Raw genomic sequence first — 13796 nt, 5'->3', positions numbered from 1 at the left:
TGTGTTGTGGTGCCAATGATGCTTCCTGACTTGTGAGGAGACTCCCAGGGACTCTCCTCAGGACCCCTCAGGAAGAGAAGAACCACAACATCCACACCCTCCAGTCCTGTTTACCTCATCTGTTTGCATTTGTTTTAAATCTGTTGTTTGCTCGTGGCCTTTCCCCAGTCACCTCTGCAATCTCCCTTCCTGCCTCTGGCAGCAGTTCTCCCTGCCTGCATGCTGTGTCCTCCCACCCAGACCAGTCTCCAGGGCCCTTACGGCTGAGGACATCCTTGCAGGGAGTTCATGTTATGTCTGCCTTTTTCGGTCTCATTAAAGGCTGCCTTTGTGATCTGAGGTTCCTCTTAGATCCTCTTCTGTGACCTAACTTCTTTAAACCACGATTTTCTTTCAGCTCCTCAAGGTGGCTTTGGAGAAAAGCCTGGCAGCTGCGGAGACCCAGAGCGCATCTCTCACACCCCCTTTCCCAGCAGGAGGGGACAGTAACAGGGGTCTTCAGGAGGAAATGCTCCACCTGAGGGCTGAGGTCCACCAGCACTTAGAGGAGAAGAGGAAAGCTGAGGGGGAGCTGAAGGAGCTAAAGGCTCAAATTGAGGAAGCAGGATTCTCCTCTGTGGCCCACATCAGGTAGGACGTGCCCCACAGAAGGGGAGCCTGCCGATCAAGGGGCCACTGTAGCCAAGGGACTCACCTTGCTGCAGCCAAGGCATCAGTGCTGCCACATTGTTCTTGGTCCACATCCCAGGCTCCATGTGTTAATTATTCTATAGATTCTTAGAAAAGTCAGTAATATTGGACAATGGTGATCATCAATAATTATCTTTCAAATTATTCAAATAAATTGGCTTTTTGTTCGTTTGTTTAGGTTTTTTATTTTTATTAGGGTCGCAGGTATGGCATATGGAAGTTCCCAGGCTAGGGGTTGAATGGGAGCTGCAGCTGCCAGCCTATGCCACAGACACAGTAATGCCAGATCCAAGCCCAGGACTGCACCCTAGACCTACACCGTAGCTTGCAGCAATGCTGTGATCCTTAACCCACTGAGTGAGGCCAGGGATCAAACCCACATCCTCATGGATACTAAGTGAGGTTCGTTTCCACCAAGCTGCGATGGGAACTCCTAAAGTGGTCTTAATTCAACATAAAAATGCCCATTAATAGCCATGCCTATGGCTGTCATGAGTGGCAATCTCCTAGTTATCTGACTAGTATTGCTTTTTTTGAATTGACTGGAACACATAAGGAGTCTTCTGTTCCCCACGATGCTTCATTGCTGTGTGCAGAGCCAGAACAGTCCATGAGGAGGAGGATTTGTGCAGAGGCCCTTCCATCTCCACTCAGCTGTCTCAGCAGCATGAATCGTAAATCATGGAAGAGCAATTTTAATAATCCCTTCTGTTTTATTGACTTTGCAAAAGTGGCAAGTAGCTTATTCACTGACTGGAGTGGCCCCACTCTTGTTAATGGCTTCCCCTTACCCACAAAAGATGTTTGGGGAAGCTGCCGCTAATGCAGGACTAATCCACTTAGTCATTCCTCTCCGAGGGTCAGAATCATCAGGGGCTGCTGTTTAGAACACAGCTGTGCACACACGTGACTTCTAATTCCTACCCTGTTGTTTCTCTGCCTATTATGTGCCACTTCAATGTCTCTGAACCACAGAATAATATTCGCCCTGAAGAGGGCATTGGCATCCATCATAATGTCCTATTTCATGTTGAGGAAACTCAGGCCTAAAAAGTTCAGGTAACTTGCTCAAAGTTGCATAATGGCCTATGGCTAGATCCCTGGTTCCCAATGATTACATTCCAAGCTTTTTCCTCTATACTATGTACTTTGTCAAACAGTTTTTTAAATACTCTTGTTTTATTTATTGCTATGACATTGATTTTTTTGTATTTTTAAAAATTATGGTGATGTGCCAATTTCTGCTAAAAAAGTGGCAAAGTGAGCCAGTCACACATATTTATACATTCTTTCTCTCATGTCATTCCCCCCCCCATCATGTTCTATCCCAAGAGACAGGACACATTTCCCTGTACTCTACAGTAGGATCTCATTGCTGAAGTACTCTTGTAATCATGCAGGTTCTTTTACTCTACATTATCATATTTCTTAAGTCCTGTACACTGGGTTGTGCTGTTGTGAGGCAGAGAGCACATCTCTGATCCTACAGTTGAATATACAGTCCAACCCGATGTAGTGCCCTCATGGATTATTTTCTTTTTTCCCCAGAGTTACTCACCCGAAACTGATTTAACTCTCCCTCCAACGTGAAGAAACACTGATACTGTAGAAGATAGACTCTATGTAATTAACAGCCCCTCTTTTGAGAAGATTTTGCTGAGCATTGCTTTCATTAGTTTGTATTGTGAAATAGCAGGGTTTTTCTCCAAATATAGAGGTATGACATAGTATTGAATATTAAATATTCTTCTTTATACCACACACGTGCCCCTTTCTTTCCCCCTTTACACCGCAGTTTTGGCAAAATACCTGCCCTCCTTTTCTCCATTGTGGAACACTCCCAGGAAGTGTCTCTGCTTCCCGTGTCCTAAAGTACTTTTCATCCTTGATTCGCACTAGACAAGTCCTGCCCTGTTCTAAAACTCGAGGATTCTGAGAAACGGAGTCTAGGGGCAGAGCCAACAGCAGGTCCTTCAGGCTGTGGATTAGTTACTTCCTTTGCCTCTACTAGGCAGCAGTTCTCAGTTTAGCATGCTTCTAATGTTAGTATTCCTCAGGTCTGTGGCTAGTACAAGCAGAATTAAATGACTTCCTGTTGCAGAACCTGAGCTAACCATACCACATATGTAATTTCATGTAGATATCCAGTAACTCCACTAGGTCAGTGTTAGAGGTAAAGTGAATTGCCTTTTTAAGTAAATTGTCATATTTTTTATTGCTTCCACCCAATCCTAGTGAAAGAATTGGTGGGCGGAAAGGCTGCATCTAGACTATCTTGGTCAAAATTAGTTGTTTAGTCCATTCTCTTTCCTCAGCAAATATGAACCTTTCATGCAGCAGGCACTGTGGAGGCTCTCAGGATACAGGGTGAACAAGACAGGCAGAATCCCTGCCCTCATGAAGATGATCTCCAGATGTAAAGCAAATAATTATGTATATTTGAGAATAGTTCTGATGAGTGTTATTTATTCCTTCTGTGTTCCTAGGTCCCAATTTCTCATCCAATGATTGAAAAATGACCGATGGTAATTAATAGAACTATAGAATCAATAATAATACACTTGTCCCAGGCAGTGTCCTTTTTACTATTTTCTTAACGGTATAAGTACCCTTGTTTATTCCAGAGACCACTGAAAACAAGAACATGAGACTGCAAGCACAGGTAAAGACAGCCAGACCAGGTGGAGTTCCTTGGTGGTATAGCAGGTTAAGGATCCGGCATTTTCACTGCAGTGGCTCGGTCGCTACCATGGTGTGGGCTCACCTGGCCCAGGAACTTCCACATGGTTGGGTATGGCCAAAAAAAAAAAAAAAAGGGACAGCTAGACTGAGTGCCTTGAGTCCAAGATTTTTTTTTTTTTTTTTTTTTTTTTTTTTTTTTTTTTTTTTTTTTTTTTTAAATTAAATTTTATTTTCCCACTGTACAGCAAGGGGGTCAGGTTATCCTTACATGTATAAATTACAATTACAGTTTTTCCCCCACCATTTCTTCTGTTGCAACATGAGTATCTAGACATAGTTCTCAATGCTATTCAGCGGGATCTCCTTGTAAATCTATTCTAAGTTGTGTCTGATAAGCCCAAGCTCCCGATCCCTCCTGATATCACTTATAACTGGAATCTAATATCCAGCACAAATGAACATCTCCTCAGAAAAGAAAATCAATCATGGAGTCCAAGATTTTTAGTGATGATGCTGCCATCAAGTAGCTGTGGAGTGTGGGCAACTTCTAACTCTTCCTGAGCCTTGGTTTCCTTGTGTATCAAATAAGGGTCCTGCTGTAGGTCCCTGAGAACATTTCATGCTCTGGGGTGTCTCTCAGTTCCTGATAGACTGATCTGGGGGTAAAGGGAGCTCTTAGGAACTTAGGCCAGGACCTGGGCCCTGATTGTGTATGTTTCCTATAGGAACACCATGCTGAGCCTTTGCCTTGAGAATGCAGAGCTGAAAGAGCAGATGGGAGAAGCAATGTCTGATGGATGGGAGATGGAGGAAGACAAGGAGAAGGGCGAGGTGATGGTGGAGACTGTGGTTGCCAAAGGGGGTCTGAATGAGAACAGCCTTCAGGCTGAATTCAGAAAGCTCCAGGGAAAACTGAAGAACGCCCACAATATCATCAGCCTCCTCAAAGAACAGCTGGTGCTGAGCAGCAAGGAAGGGAATAGTCAACTTAGTCGCGAGCTCCTTGTGCACCTGGCCAGGGAAATCGACAGGATGAACACGGGGCTGGTTTGCGCTCCTGGAAAGCACCGATGCCAAGAAGAGGAGGATGTAACCATGAGGTCCTGCCCCAGGCCCCAGAGCCTTGACCTGGGGACTGCCCTCACAGAGGATGCCCACCAAGTGAGTGTGAGGTTAGGCAGAATGAAAGACCCTTGGAGCAGGGCTGTAAATGTCAGTTTTTACCTTAACCAGTTCTCCCCTATGGGTCAGGAGGTACCAAGGGAGGGGCACCTTTGCACCACAAGTAGTGGTGATAATATTCCTCACACAATCGGCCTTTAGAAAGGTTCGTTACAGCATTATCTCCTAAATACTACATGAGTAATTTTCCATAAATATTTGAGTACTTTCCAGATAACACATGAAACATTGGCAGCAGGCGACAAGACTTTGTCTCTGCCTTTCAGGTACTCATTATGGTCGGGGGAAATGGCCCCAAACCAGATCACTTCAATAGGATGCAGTATAGGGGTGCATGGGGATTTAAGGCAGCCAGATGAGTGGTGTATAATGACATCTCTTCCTTATCACTGCCATTTTCACCACAGCTCATCACAGCTGTCTGTTCCTGAGCCTGAGAAGGGGTTCTCAGGATCCTCTTCGGGGAGGGGGCTTTGTTGAGGATTAAATAAAATGGAGAAAGCAGAGGGTTCTGAGAGGACAACTGGGCAGGAATCCAGGGAGAGATGGATTCTTTTCAACCTTCAACAAAGTTTTACTGAGATCTCTTTGTAGATTCAGTTGGCAGCTTGCTCTGTGCTGTAGATACCGAGGTGCATAAAACATGACCCCAGATCTCCAGGAGCACAGTCTGGAAAGCCAGAAACTACCAAATGGCAGGAGGAATACTGTGACAGACACATGAATAAAGTCTACAGGGTTCGCAAGGGGAAGCAGCCACCCCTGCATCGGGGATGAGCTCAGACTGCCCTGACCCCTGTGCTGGCTCTTTTCACAGCTGGATAACGGGCCCCAGGCCTGTGACCCTGGGCCTCAGTCAGAATTTAGCCTCCTGGGATCCACCAAGCACCTGCGCTCCCAGTTGGCACAATGCAGACAACGCTATCAAGATCTCCAGGAGAAGCTGCTGATATCAGAAGCCACTGTCTTTGCCCAAGCTAACCAGCTGGAGAAATACAGAGTCATGCTGAGTAAGTCTTTGAAGTTCAGCATCACCAAAGTGTCTGTCTTCTCCCTGGGAAGGTGTATGCTTTGCAGACTTCACTTTTCTCCCCCAACCTCAAAACAAATTTAATCCTGACCATGACCCCAGAACTGTGGAAATGGATACTTAACTTCAATTTGCAGATGGTGGAGAAGAATTAATGAATATAGCACATTTGCAGTAAGACTATAGAGAGGAAATGGGCTAACACCTAGATCTGCTGACTGCTGGTACCAACGACAAACTGCCTTACCTCTCTCAACAAACATTAGTTGTTTCTCTTCTGTTCCTCTTTGTACCACATCAGATTCTTCAAAAATATATCATCACTGTTGATCTAGAATCAGCGCTTTCTAAAAGAACTTTAGCAGTGACAGAAATGTTCTGTATCAACATCACATGTAGTTATGGAGAGCATGAAATGTAGCTAATTCAATTTGGAATTTTATGTTTGATTTTAACCAGTTTAATATTAAAATAGTCACATGTGGCTAGTAGCTACCTTATGGAATAGTGCAGATCTAGATGTCTTGAAACTCTGAATTAGTTCAGCTCCATTCAAATATGTTGCCTGTGAACGAAGCATTTGCTAGTTTCCCTGGGGCTTCCAGAGATGATCATATGCATTGCCTGACTTAACTATGACTGCTCCCAGCTAAGCCCAGGTTATCTTAGGTGACATCATCCACGGCAAAGGGAAGTCCTGCTGCCTGGAGCAGGTGGTCTCTCCTCCCATCTAAGTACAAAGAAGCATCTATTCCCCTCTGGATCTGACCTCCCTGCCCCCTAAGGGGTGCCACTGAGAATGAGCATGTATGTGGAAAATTCAGATACCTTGCAATAACCTCTGTGTCTTCCTGAGAAGGTGAATCCCTGGTGAAGCAGGACAGCAAGCAGGTGCAAGTAGACCTCCAGGACCTGGGCTATGAGACTTGTGGCCGAAGTGAGAATGAGGCTGAACGGGAGGAGAGCACCAGTCCTGGTAAGAGCATGAGTGTGGGGTCCACCTTCCCTCCCTGGAGTCAGTCTTCACATTTGGCTGCTGTTGGCCAGTCCCACATCCGATGAGGAGGAGGGGTGAGGGAGTGTTCGAGACTGAAGGGGACACAGGACCAGAGAGGGATGGGAAGTTTGGGCAAAATGAGGCTCTGAAAATCTACAATTTGTTTTCAGCATAATGTTGTTTTTTATATATGTTCTATCTAACTAATTATTAAAGAAAAAATACAAAGGTCTATTTATTAATGACAAAACCAGATGAGCTTTGAGGGGAATATGCAAACCTTAAGTTTTTTTTTTTTTTTTTTTTTCTCTTTGCCTTTTCTAGGGCCACTCCCGTGGCATATGGAGATTCACAGGCTAGGGGTCGAATCGGAGCTGTAGCCCCCTGCCTACGCCAGAGACACAGCAACGTGGGATCCGAGCCGCGTCTGCAACCTACACCACAGCTCACTGGCTACACCGGATCCTTAACCCACTGAGCGAGGCCAGAGATGGAACCTGCAACCTCATAGTTCCTAGTCAGATTTATTAACCACTGAGCCATGATGGGAACTCCTGCAAACCTTAAGTTTTAAACAATTGTTTTTCCATTATAAAAAGCAGTGTGACTATAGGGACAACTGCCAACTTGAAATCAAGGAGAAAAAACATCGAGTAGAAAAGAAGGTGACCACACCTGACTTGCAGGGCTCTTGTGAGGATAAGAAATAATGTGTTTAGAGTTTCTGTTGTGGCTCAGCACTATGTTGCGAACCCAACATAGTGTCCATGAGGATGTGGGTTTGATCCCTGGCCTCGCTCAGGGGGCTAAGGACCCAGCATTGCTGTGAGCTGTGGTGTAGGTCTCAGACATGGCTCAGATCCCATGCTGCAAAGGCTGTGGTGTAGGCCATTGGCTAAAGCTCTGATTTACCCCCTAAAAAACATAAAAAGAAAGGAAAAAAAAAGAAATATTATATTTCAGTGCTAGTACAGTGCCAGAACTGAATAAAGTACTGCTTCAACTTTTGCTCTAGTAAGTACTTTCCTCATGACCAACTTGCCTTCCCTTGAAGGGAGTGGCTACAGCAGCATGCCAGACTTTTCAGGAGGATGTCTTTGTTTTTTCTCAGAGTGTGAGGAGCATGACAGCCTCAGGAAAACAGTCCTAATGGAGGGGCTGTGTTCTGAGCAAGGACACCTGGGCTCCACACTGGCCAGCCCCCCTGGCAAGAAGCCTTTGGAGAACCAGCAGGGGAAGTCGGAGGAGTTCCAGGCATATGGAAAGTCAGAAGACATATGTGTCCTACGTAAGGACATCAAAGACCTGAAGGCCCAGCTGCAGAATGCCAACAAGGTCATTCAAAACCTGAAGAGCCGGGTCCGGTCCCTCTCAGTTACAAGCGATTATTCATCTAGTCTGGAGAGACCCCGGAAGCTGAAGGCTGCTGGTACCCTTGAGGGATCTTCACCGCACAGTGTCACTGATGAGGACGAAGGGTGGCTGTCTGATGGCACAGGGGCTTTCTACCCCCCAGGGCTTCAGGCTAAAAAGGATCTGGAGAGTCTGATCCAGAGGGTATCCCAGCTGGAAGCCCAGCTTCCAAAAACTGGAACAGAAGGGAAGCTGGCTGAGGAGCTGAGATCAGCCTCGTGGCCTGGGTAAGGAGGCCAGTCTTTGGACCATTACTTGATTGATCAAGTCTAAGTTTATGTTTGAAGTAGGGTAGCCCAGGCAGGTAAAAGAGAGAATTATTCTGAAGAGCACCTATTTAAATGGTAGCTCTGGGTCTGAAGAAGGGACATGTGGCCCTTGCTGGGAGATACCAGGTCCCTGGGATTTCCTTTTAGGCTTGTATTAGTAAAGCAATAGGATATATAGTATAAGTAGTAAGACTGGAGTCAGACTTCCTGCGTTTGAATCCAGCTCTGGTCCCTAACCAGCTTCACAACCTACTTAGTCTTTCTGAGCCTATTTCTTTACCTATTAAATGAGGATAATAAGAAAACCTATATAAACAATGGAATATATACAATGGCACATATTACTCCTCCATAAAAAAGCATGAAATAATGCCATTTGCAGTAACACGGATGGACCTAGAGATTATCATACTGAGTGAAGTTAAGTCAGACAAAGACAAATATCATATAATTTATATGTGGAATCTAATAAAAATGATACAAAACTGATTTATAAAACAGAAACAAAATCATTTGAAAACCAATCTTATGGTGACCATAGGTGAGACCACTGGGGAGAGGAGAGAATTGGGAGGGTGGGAATAACATACATACACTACTGTAGAAAGAGATGAAGCTACTGTACAAAGAGCACAGGAAAATTTACTCAATAGTTTGTAATAACCTATATGGGAAAAAAGAATGGGTTTATTTATATGTATGACTGGTTCACTTTGCTGTACCCTTAACACACCACTGGAAGTTAACTATACTCCAATGAAATTAAATTAAAAAATTATAACTCTTCAGAAAACCTATCTCAAAGGGTGGTTATTGGGTTTAAATGAATTGATATAAGTGCTTATAAGAATGCCTAGCATATATTAAAGTTTTCAACACTATTTGCCATAATCATTACTGCTATTGATGCTTTGTGTTGAAAAACACTGGGTAGATGTCCACCTCAGTATCTGTTTGGGTTGTCTCTGCTGAGTAACAAACCACCCAAAGCTTAGTGGCTTCAAACAATAAGTTATGTGGGTTGACTGGGCTTATCTGGGGTAGGTCTTGCTTGGGAGTCTCTCAGGTGGGCTGCCACCAGACGGTGGCTGGGGCTGGAGTCACTGAAATGTTTGGCTGGACCCAGCTTCTTCACTCATGTAGTATGGTGGTCTCAGGGTAGTTTCATTTCGACATAGTAGCTGGCTTCCAAGAGCAGGGAAGTGAAAGTTGTCAGGCAAATTAAGAGCAACCCCTGGACTTGGCACACTGTTCCTTCCATTGTATTATCTTGATCAAGGTGGTCACAGAGCCCACCCAGATTTAAGGAGATGGAGAAAATAACGTCTGCCTGATGATGAAAGAAGGGCACTCCTACCTTGCAGAAAATGTGGAAGGGAAGCCTGAGTAATGGGCATCTTTGCAAAGTACAGTCTGCCAAAATACAGATGGCCTTTGAAATAGAAGACGTGAAAGATCTGTTCAGATTTTTAGTATTTATTAAGTCTCTACTCAGTATTTATTGAGTATCAATTGTGAGTCTGCACTACACTATATTAAAGCTATCCGGGATGTAAAACATGGCACTGTATTTACCCCCACACAACTGCTTTTTCATTTTTGGACCCATGACTAACATATATGAAACAGTGGAGAAAGAATGGCACACCAAGTCGTTTGATGCAGTAGTTTGTCAGAATAGTATTTACTCTTAAATACCTCTTTTGGTTCAGAATTCAGCGTGGCAGAGTCCCTTAGAGATGGTCTCAAAAATCTCAACAGAAGGCCTCATAACTTAATTTTCACTTTTTCCCATTCTTATTCTTTCCTCTGCTTTTGTGCTTTAGGAAATATGATTCCCTGATTCAGGACCAGGCCCGAGAACTCTCTTACCTACGCCAGAAAATACGAGAAGGGAGAGGTATCTGTTATCTTCTTACCCAGCATGCGAAAGACACAGTAAAGTCTTTTGAGGACCTCCTAAGGAGCAATGACATTGACTACTACCTGGGGCAGAGCTTCCGGGAACAACTTGCCCAAGGAAGCCAGCTGACAGAGAGGCTTACCAGCAAACTCAGCACCAGTAAGTTGGCCACAGGGCTTTGGGACATTCTCGGTCCCTCCCACAGCTCCAGGCCCTGGTGGCTGCCATGCCTCCACCACAGCCTTTTTCCCCAGGTCCTGCTTCTACTTTATTTCCAGGAGCCATTGCAGGATCAGGACTGGCCAGTGGGAAACACTAAGGAGGAACCATAGGGTTTTACTATGTAAAAATGCCATCATTCATGGAATGTGACCTCTAGGGAAGGAGGCTGAGTCCATCCAGTGCTAAGAGGAAGAAAGGGAGAAGAGATCACAGGACCTCGCTGTAGCAGGAAGAGCCCTGAACTGAGAATTATAAGACCCAAATTCTAGCCTCAAGGCTGCCATTAAGCTGTTGTGGGCCAGTGACTTTACCTCATGGTATCTGTTTCCTCAGTTATTGTCGTATCATACACGAATGTAATTTGAACACAAAGCACCATGCCATTTTGGTTTAGGCACTGAATGTCATAGTACAAGGGCTAGGAATATTGTTAACTATTTAAATCCTTTACTTAGAATTTCCTGAGAGCACCTGGAGGAGTATAGCAGAGTCAGTTTTGGGGGTCACCCATCCCACATCCGGGGGCACAGGTGCAGAGGTGGAACAGGGCTGCTTACCAGCCCCTAAGAGCAGGAGTAGGTTCTACTTGAATGCTGTGATGGGACACAGAGCCGTACATCTGGGAGTCTGTGCTAGGCTTGGAGGCTGGAATGTTCCAGAGGAAGCTGCTAAGTGCCTTAGAAAATTTTTTTTGTATTATTAATTTAGGGCAGAGAAAGTCATGACGGTGATCATGGAAGGTCAGCTTGGTGAGCTTAGGAGAGCCTGCAGGTCTCTTCCCTAAAGAAGCAGTCTGAGTTCTCCCAGCATCATTCTCCCACACAGCCTGGACACCCATAGAGCATCACTATTCTGCTCCCAAATAGGCTCCTGCATTTATAATGTGTGAACTGAGACCTGTTTAATTTCTTACTGTTTCTTTCTGAATTTGATTTGCAGAGGATCATAAAAGTGAGAAAGATCAAGCTGGACTTGAGCCGCTGGCCCTGAGGTAATTCAAATAAGATCTGGTAAAAGAATCAGGAACCGGCCCAAGGGGTCAAGGGTACCTGCAGCTTCACAAGTCGGGGAGGGGGGGGGAAACTGTTTGTAATTAATTCATTTATTCGTGGAACACCTTACTGTTGTTTTAAGCTAATTCTTTACTCTCTTTTGATAAAGTTCTGTTGATTTCTATTTTGTATATTTATCCTCCAGGCTTAGTAACCTACAACCAGTCTGACCTTAAAGTAAACTAACCGGGGGAGCTAGTTTGGCACCCCCAAGGATCTCCTCTGCTTCCCCTCTGTGTGTGTAAGACCAGGGTGTGCTTTATTTTGCTGACTCAGTTTACCCTGAGTTGAGTTGGCAGCTGGTTTAATAGCGACCTGATTTCCTTGGGTGGGGGGCGGGGGAAGAATCACCTTACAGTTCCTAGTGAAAAAGGCCTGGACATGGCAGGTACTGGGAGGCTGCGACGCCCGAGGAACCAGCTGTCAGTGAGTCACTGCGTATTATCTTATAATATGCAATAAAATATGGGCTCAGAGTCCTTTGTAGTCACTAGTTCAGTATTGTGAGTGCTTTAGGCCACTTAGTGCTTCTCAAAATATCTGTGGTGAAGGACAAAGTATTTTGTTTTTGTTTGCATCTCTAATCCATCACAGGCACACATGGTCTGTACCTCAGTCAACCCGATGACTCTGCCTCTGCTTACCATACTCTTGGATATTGTGGGAGTCCCACACTGCTCTGGGTTTCTCAATACTTACCTTCCATTTCTGAACTTATCTTGATGGAGACTGGGAACCAACAGTTCTCAGACCCAGCTGTACTGGGACCACATTTTAAGCAGCAGTGCCTTAGAGGGCTAAAGAGCCTCCTTGCTAGTCCTCAGTGTAGCATGTGGCCAGTGAACTCGGTAGCTATGGCCTCCCCTCTCTCTGCGCCCGCCCCACTCTCCACTCATAGTTGCAGGTGGGTTACTCTTTGCAGGAACGGTCCCCTTGACTTATGTGGCTTTACCCATGTGCCTGAGTCAGGACCAGCTGGTCCGGTGACCTTGGTTTCACCATTATCCTCCTTCATTCCACTAGGCTCAGCAGGGAGCTGCAGGAAAAGGAGAAAGTGATTGAAGTCCTACAGGCCAAGCTGGACGCCCGGTCCCTAACGCCCTCCAGCAGCCATGCTTTGTCTGACTCCCACCGCTCTCCCAGCAGCTCCTCCTTCCTGTCTGATGAGCTGGAAGTCTGCTCTGACATGGACATAGGCAGCGAATACACACACTATGAAGAGAAGAAAGCTTCACCTGGTCACTCAGGTAACCTCTACTTTCTGGGTGGCACCACCTTTACAGGCCAAGAGGAGACCTCCAGAGCCAAGCCTTATAGATGCACCTTGGTGTGTATCGGGCCGAACCATGCCAAGCACAGGTCCCAGTGGGTCAGAATCTTTGCTTTGCTCCTGCTCGACAAGTTACCCCTGTGGCTGGGCCTCCACCAGCATATGTATGCTGTGGGGCCAGGTGAACCACAGTGGGGAGAAGGACTGCCTCTTGAGCATACAATCTATCTGACTGAGCTCCTTCCTTACAATGGGGTAGCTTATCCCTCCAGCCAGCTGCAGTTCCTGAACCATGTCCCCTGACTATCCGTGGGTGTCTTGCCTGGTATTTTTGGAGGTGCCATCTTCATGGTTTCAGGCTCTGAGACCCACTACCACCTCTAAGGTGGCTTTCTTCACTGAAGGAGCTATATCTGCAAGGAAGGAATGAACGCCGCTCACAGGCTTGTGCTTAGTGCTTTCCCTGAAAGTAAGGCTCAGCCCAGGTCCCCCTGGTTAAATATAAAGCCAGATTCCAGTTCTTTGTAGACCACCAAACATATTCTTTCATTCATGGGTTTTGTAGATTCCATCCATCACTCAAGTCATTCTGCCGTACTGTCTTCTAAACCATCAGCAACCAGTGCATCTCAGGGGGTTAAGGCCGAACCCAGCAGCAATCCCATCAGCTTGCCTGCTCCCCCGAATCCCCCCCAGGAGGCCAGCCAGGCCCATCCAGGTATGCAGCAGCCAGCGGGGCAGGGGTTTCATCTCCTCTCCTCCGACTGCCTGTTTGACGTTTCTTCAGGGACATAAAAAGCACCATCAGGGGCTTAAATGCATCAAATCCTAGATGAAATCAAGAAACTATCTGAATTTACTAATTGTGTTTGGCTACTCTTTGTTTTAAATATTTGAGAAAAATAAATAATCCACAACAGACTGCATACCAATTTTCACCAGTAGTTGGCTAATCATTTTAAAATAAGCATGTTCATTTCTTGATCTCATTTCACCCTGGAAAGCAAAGACGCAAAATATTTCTCCCAGGATCATTGTAGCCAAAGAACAAAGAGAAATTCCCATCTACTGCTCCCCTGTATGTGC

General features: G+C 45.5%; 1 protein-coding gene and 1 long non-coding RNA gene across 51 annotated transcripts in view; both read left to right on the top strand.

Annotated features, from left to right (window-relative positions):
* LOC100624559 (myomegalin) overlaps positions 1 to 13796 on the top strand; it is a 215701-nt gene that overhangs the window by 172867 nt on the left and 29038 nt on the right. For 34 of the 50 annotated variants that reach the window (XR_014844272.1, XM_021090682.2, XM_085023137.1 and 31 more), the window contains 9 exons: positions 398 to 630; positions 4098 to 4533; positions 5372 to 5564; positions 6444 to 6560; positions 7693 to 8221; positions 10090 to 10325; positions 11328 to 11379; positions 12464 to 12687; positions 13276 to 13428. Coding sequence is in view for 49 of the 50 variants with exons in the window: in XM_021090682.2 (XP_020946341.2) it covers positions 398 to 630; positions 4098 to 4533; positions 5372 to 5564; positions 6444 to 6560; positions 7693 to 8221; positions 10090 to 10325; positions 11328 to 11379; positions 12464 to 12687; positions 13276 to 13428 (2173 nt within the window). In the remaining variant the exon portion in view is untranslated. The remainder of the gene's footprint in view (positions 1 to 397; positions 631 to 4097; positions 4534 to 5371; positions 5565 to 6443; positions 6561 to 7692; positions 8222 to 10089; positions 10326 to 11327; positions 11380 to 12463; positions 12688 to 13275; positions 13429 to 13796) is intronic. The other 16 variants (XM_085023138.1, XM_085023164.1, XM_085023166.1 and 13 more) reach the window with 1 other exon arrangement.
* On the top strand, positions 2239 to 3357 carry LOC146404146 (uncharacterized). Its single transcript, XR_014844307.1, has 2 exons — positions 2239 to 2407; positions 3315 to 3357. It is a non-coding gene; the product is annotated as an uncharacterized LOC146404146 (long non-coding RNA).

The sequence above is a fragment of the Sus scrofa genome, chromosome 4 (assembly GCF_054392235.1).
Source record: "Sus scrofa isolate SSC_HxYL_T2T_F1_AM1 chromosome 4, Sscrofa_HxYL_maternal_Yorkshire_Landrace_v2.0, whole genome shotgun sequence".
In the NCBI taxonomy this organism is placed as follows: domain Eukaryota; kingdom Metazoa; phylum Chordata; class Mammalia; order Artiodactyla; family Suidae; genus Sus; species Sus scrofa.
Note: the sequence above shows the minus strand (reverse complement) of the source record. Positions and strands in the feature narration are given on the sequence as shown.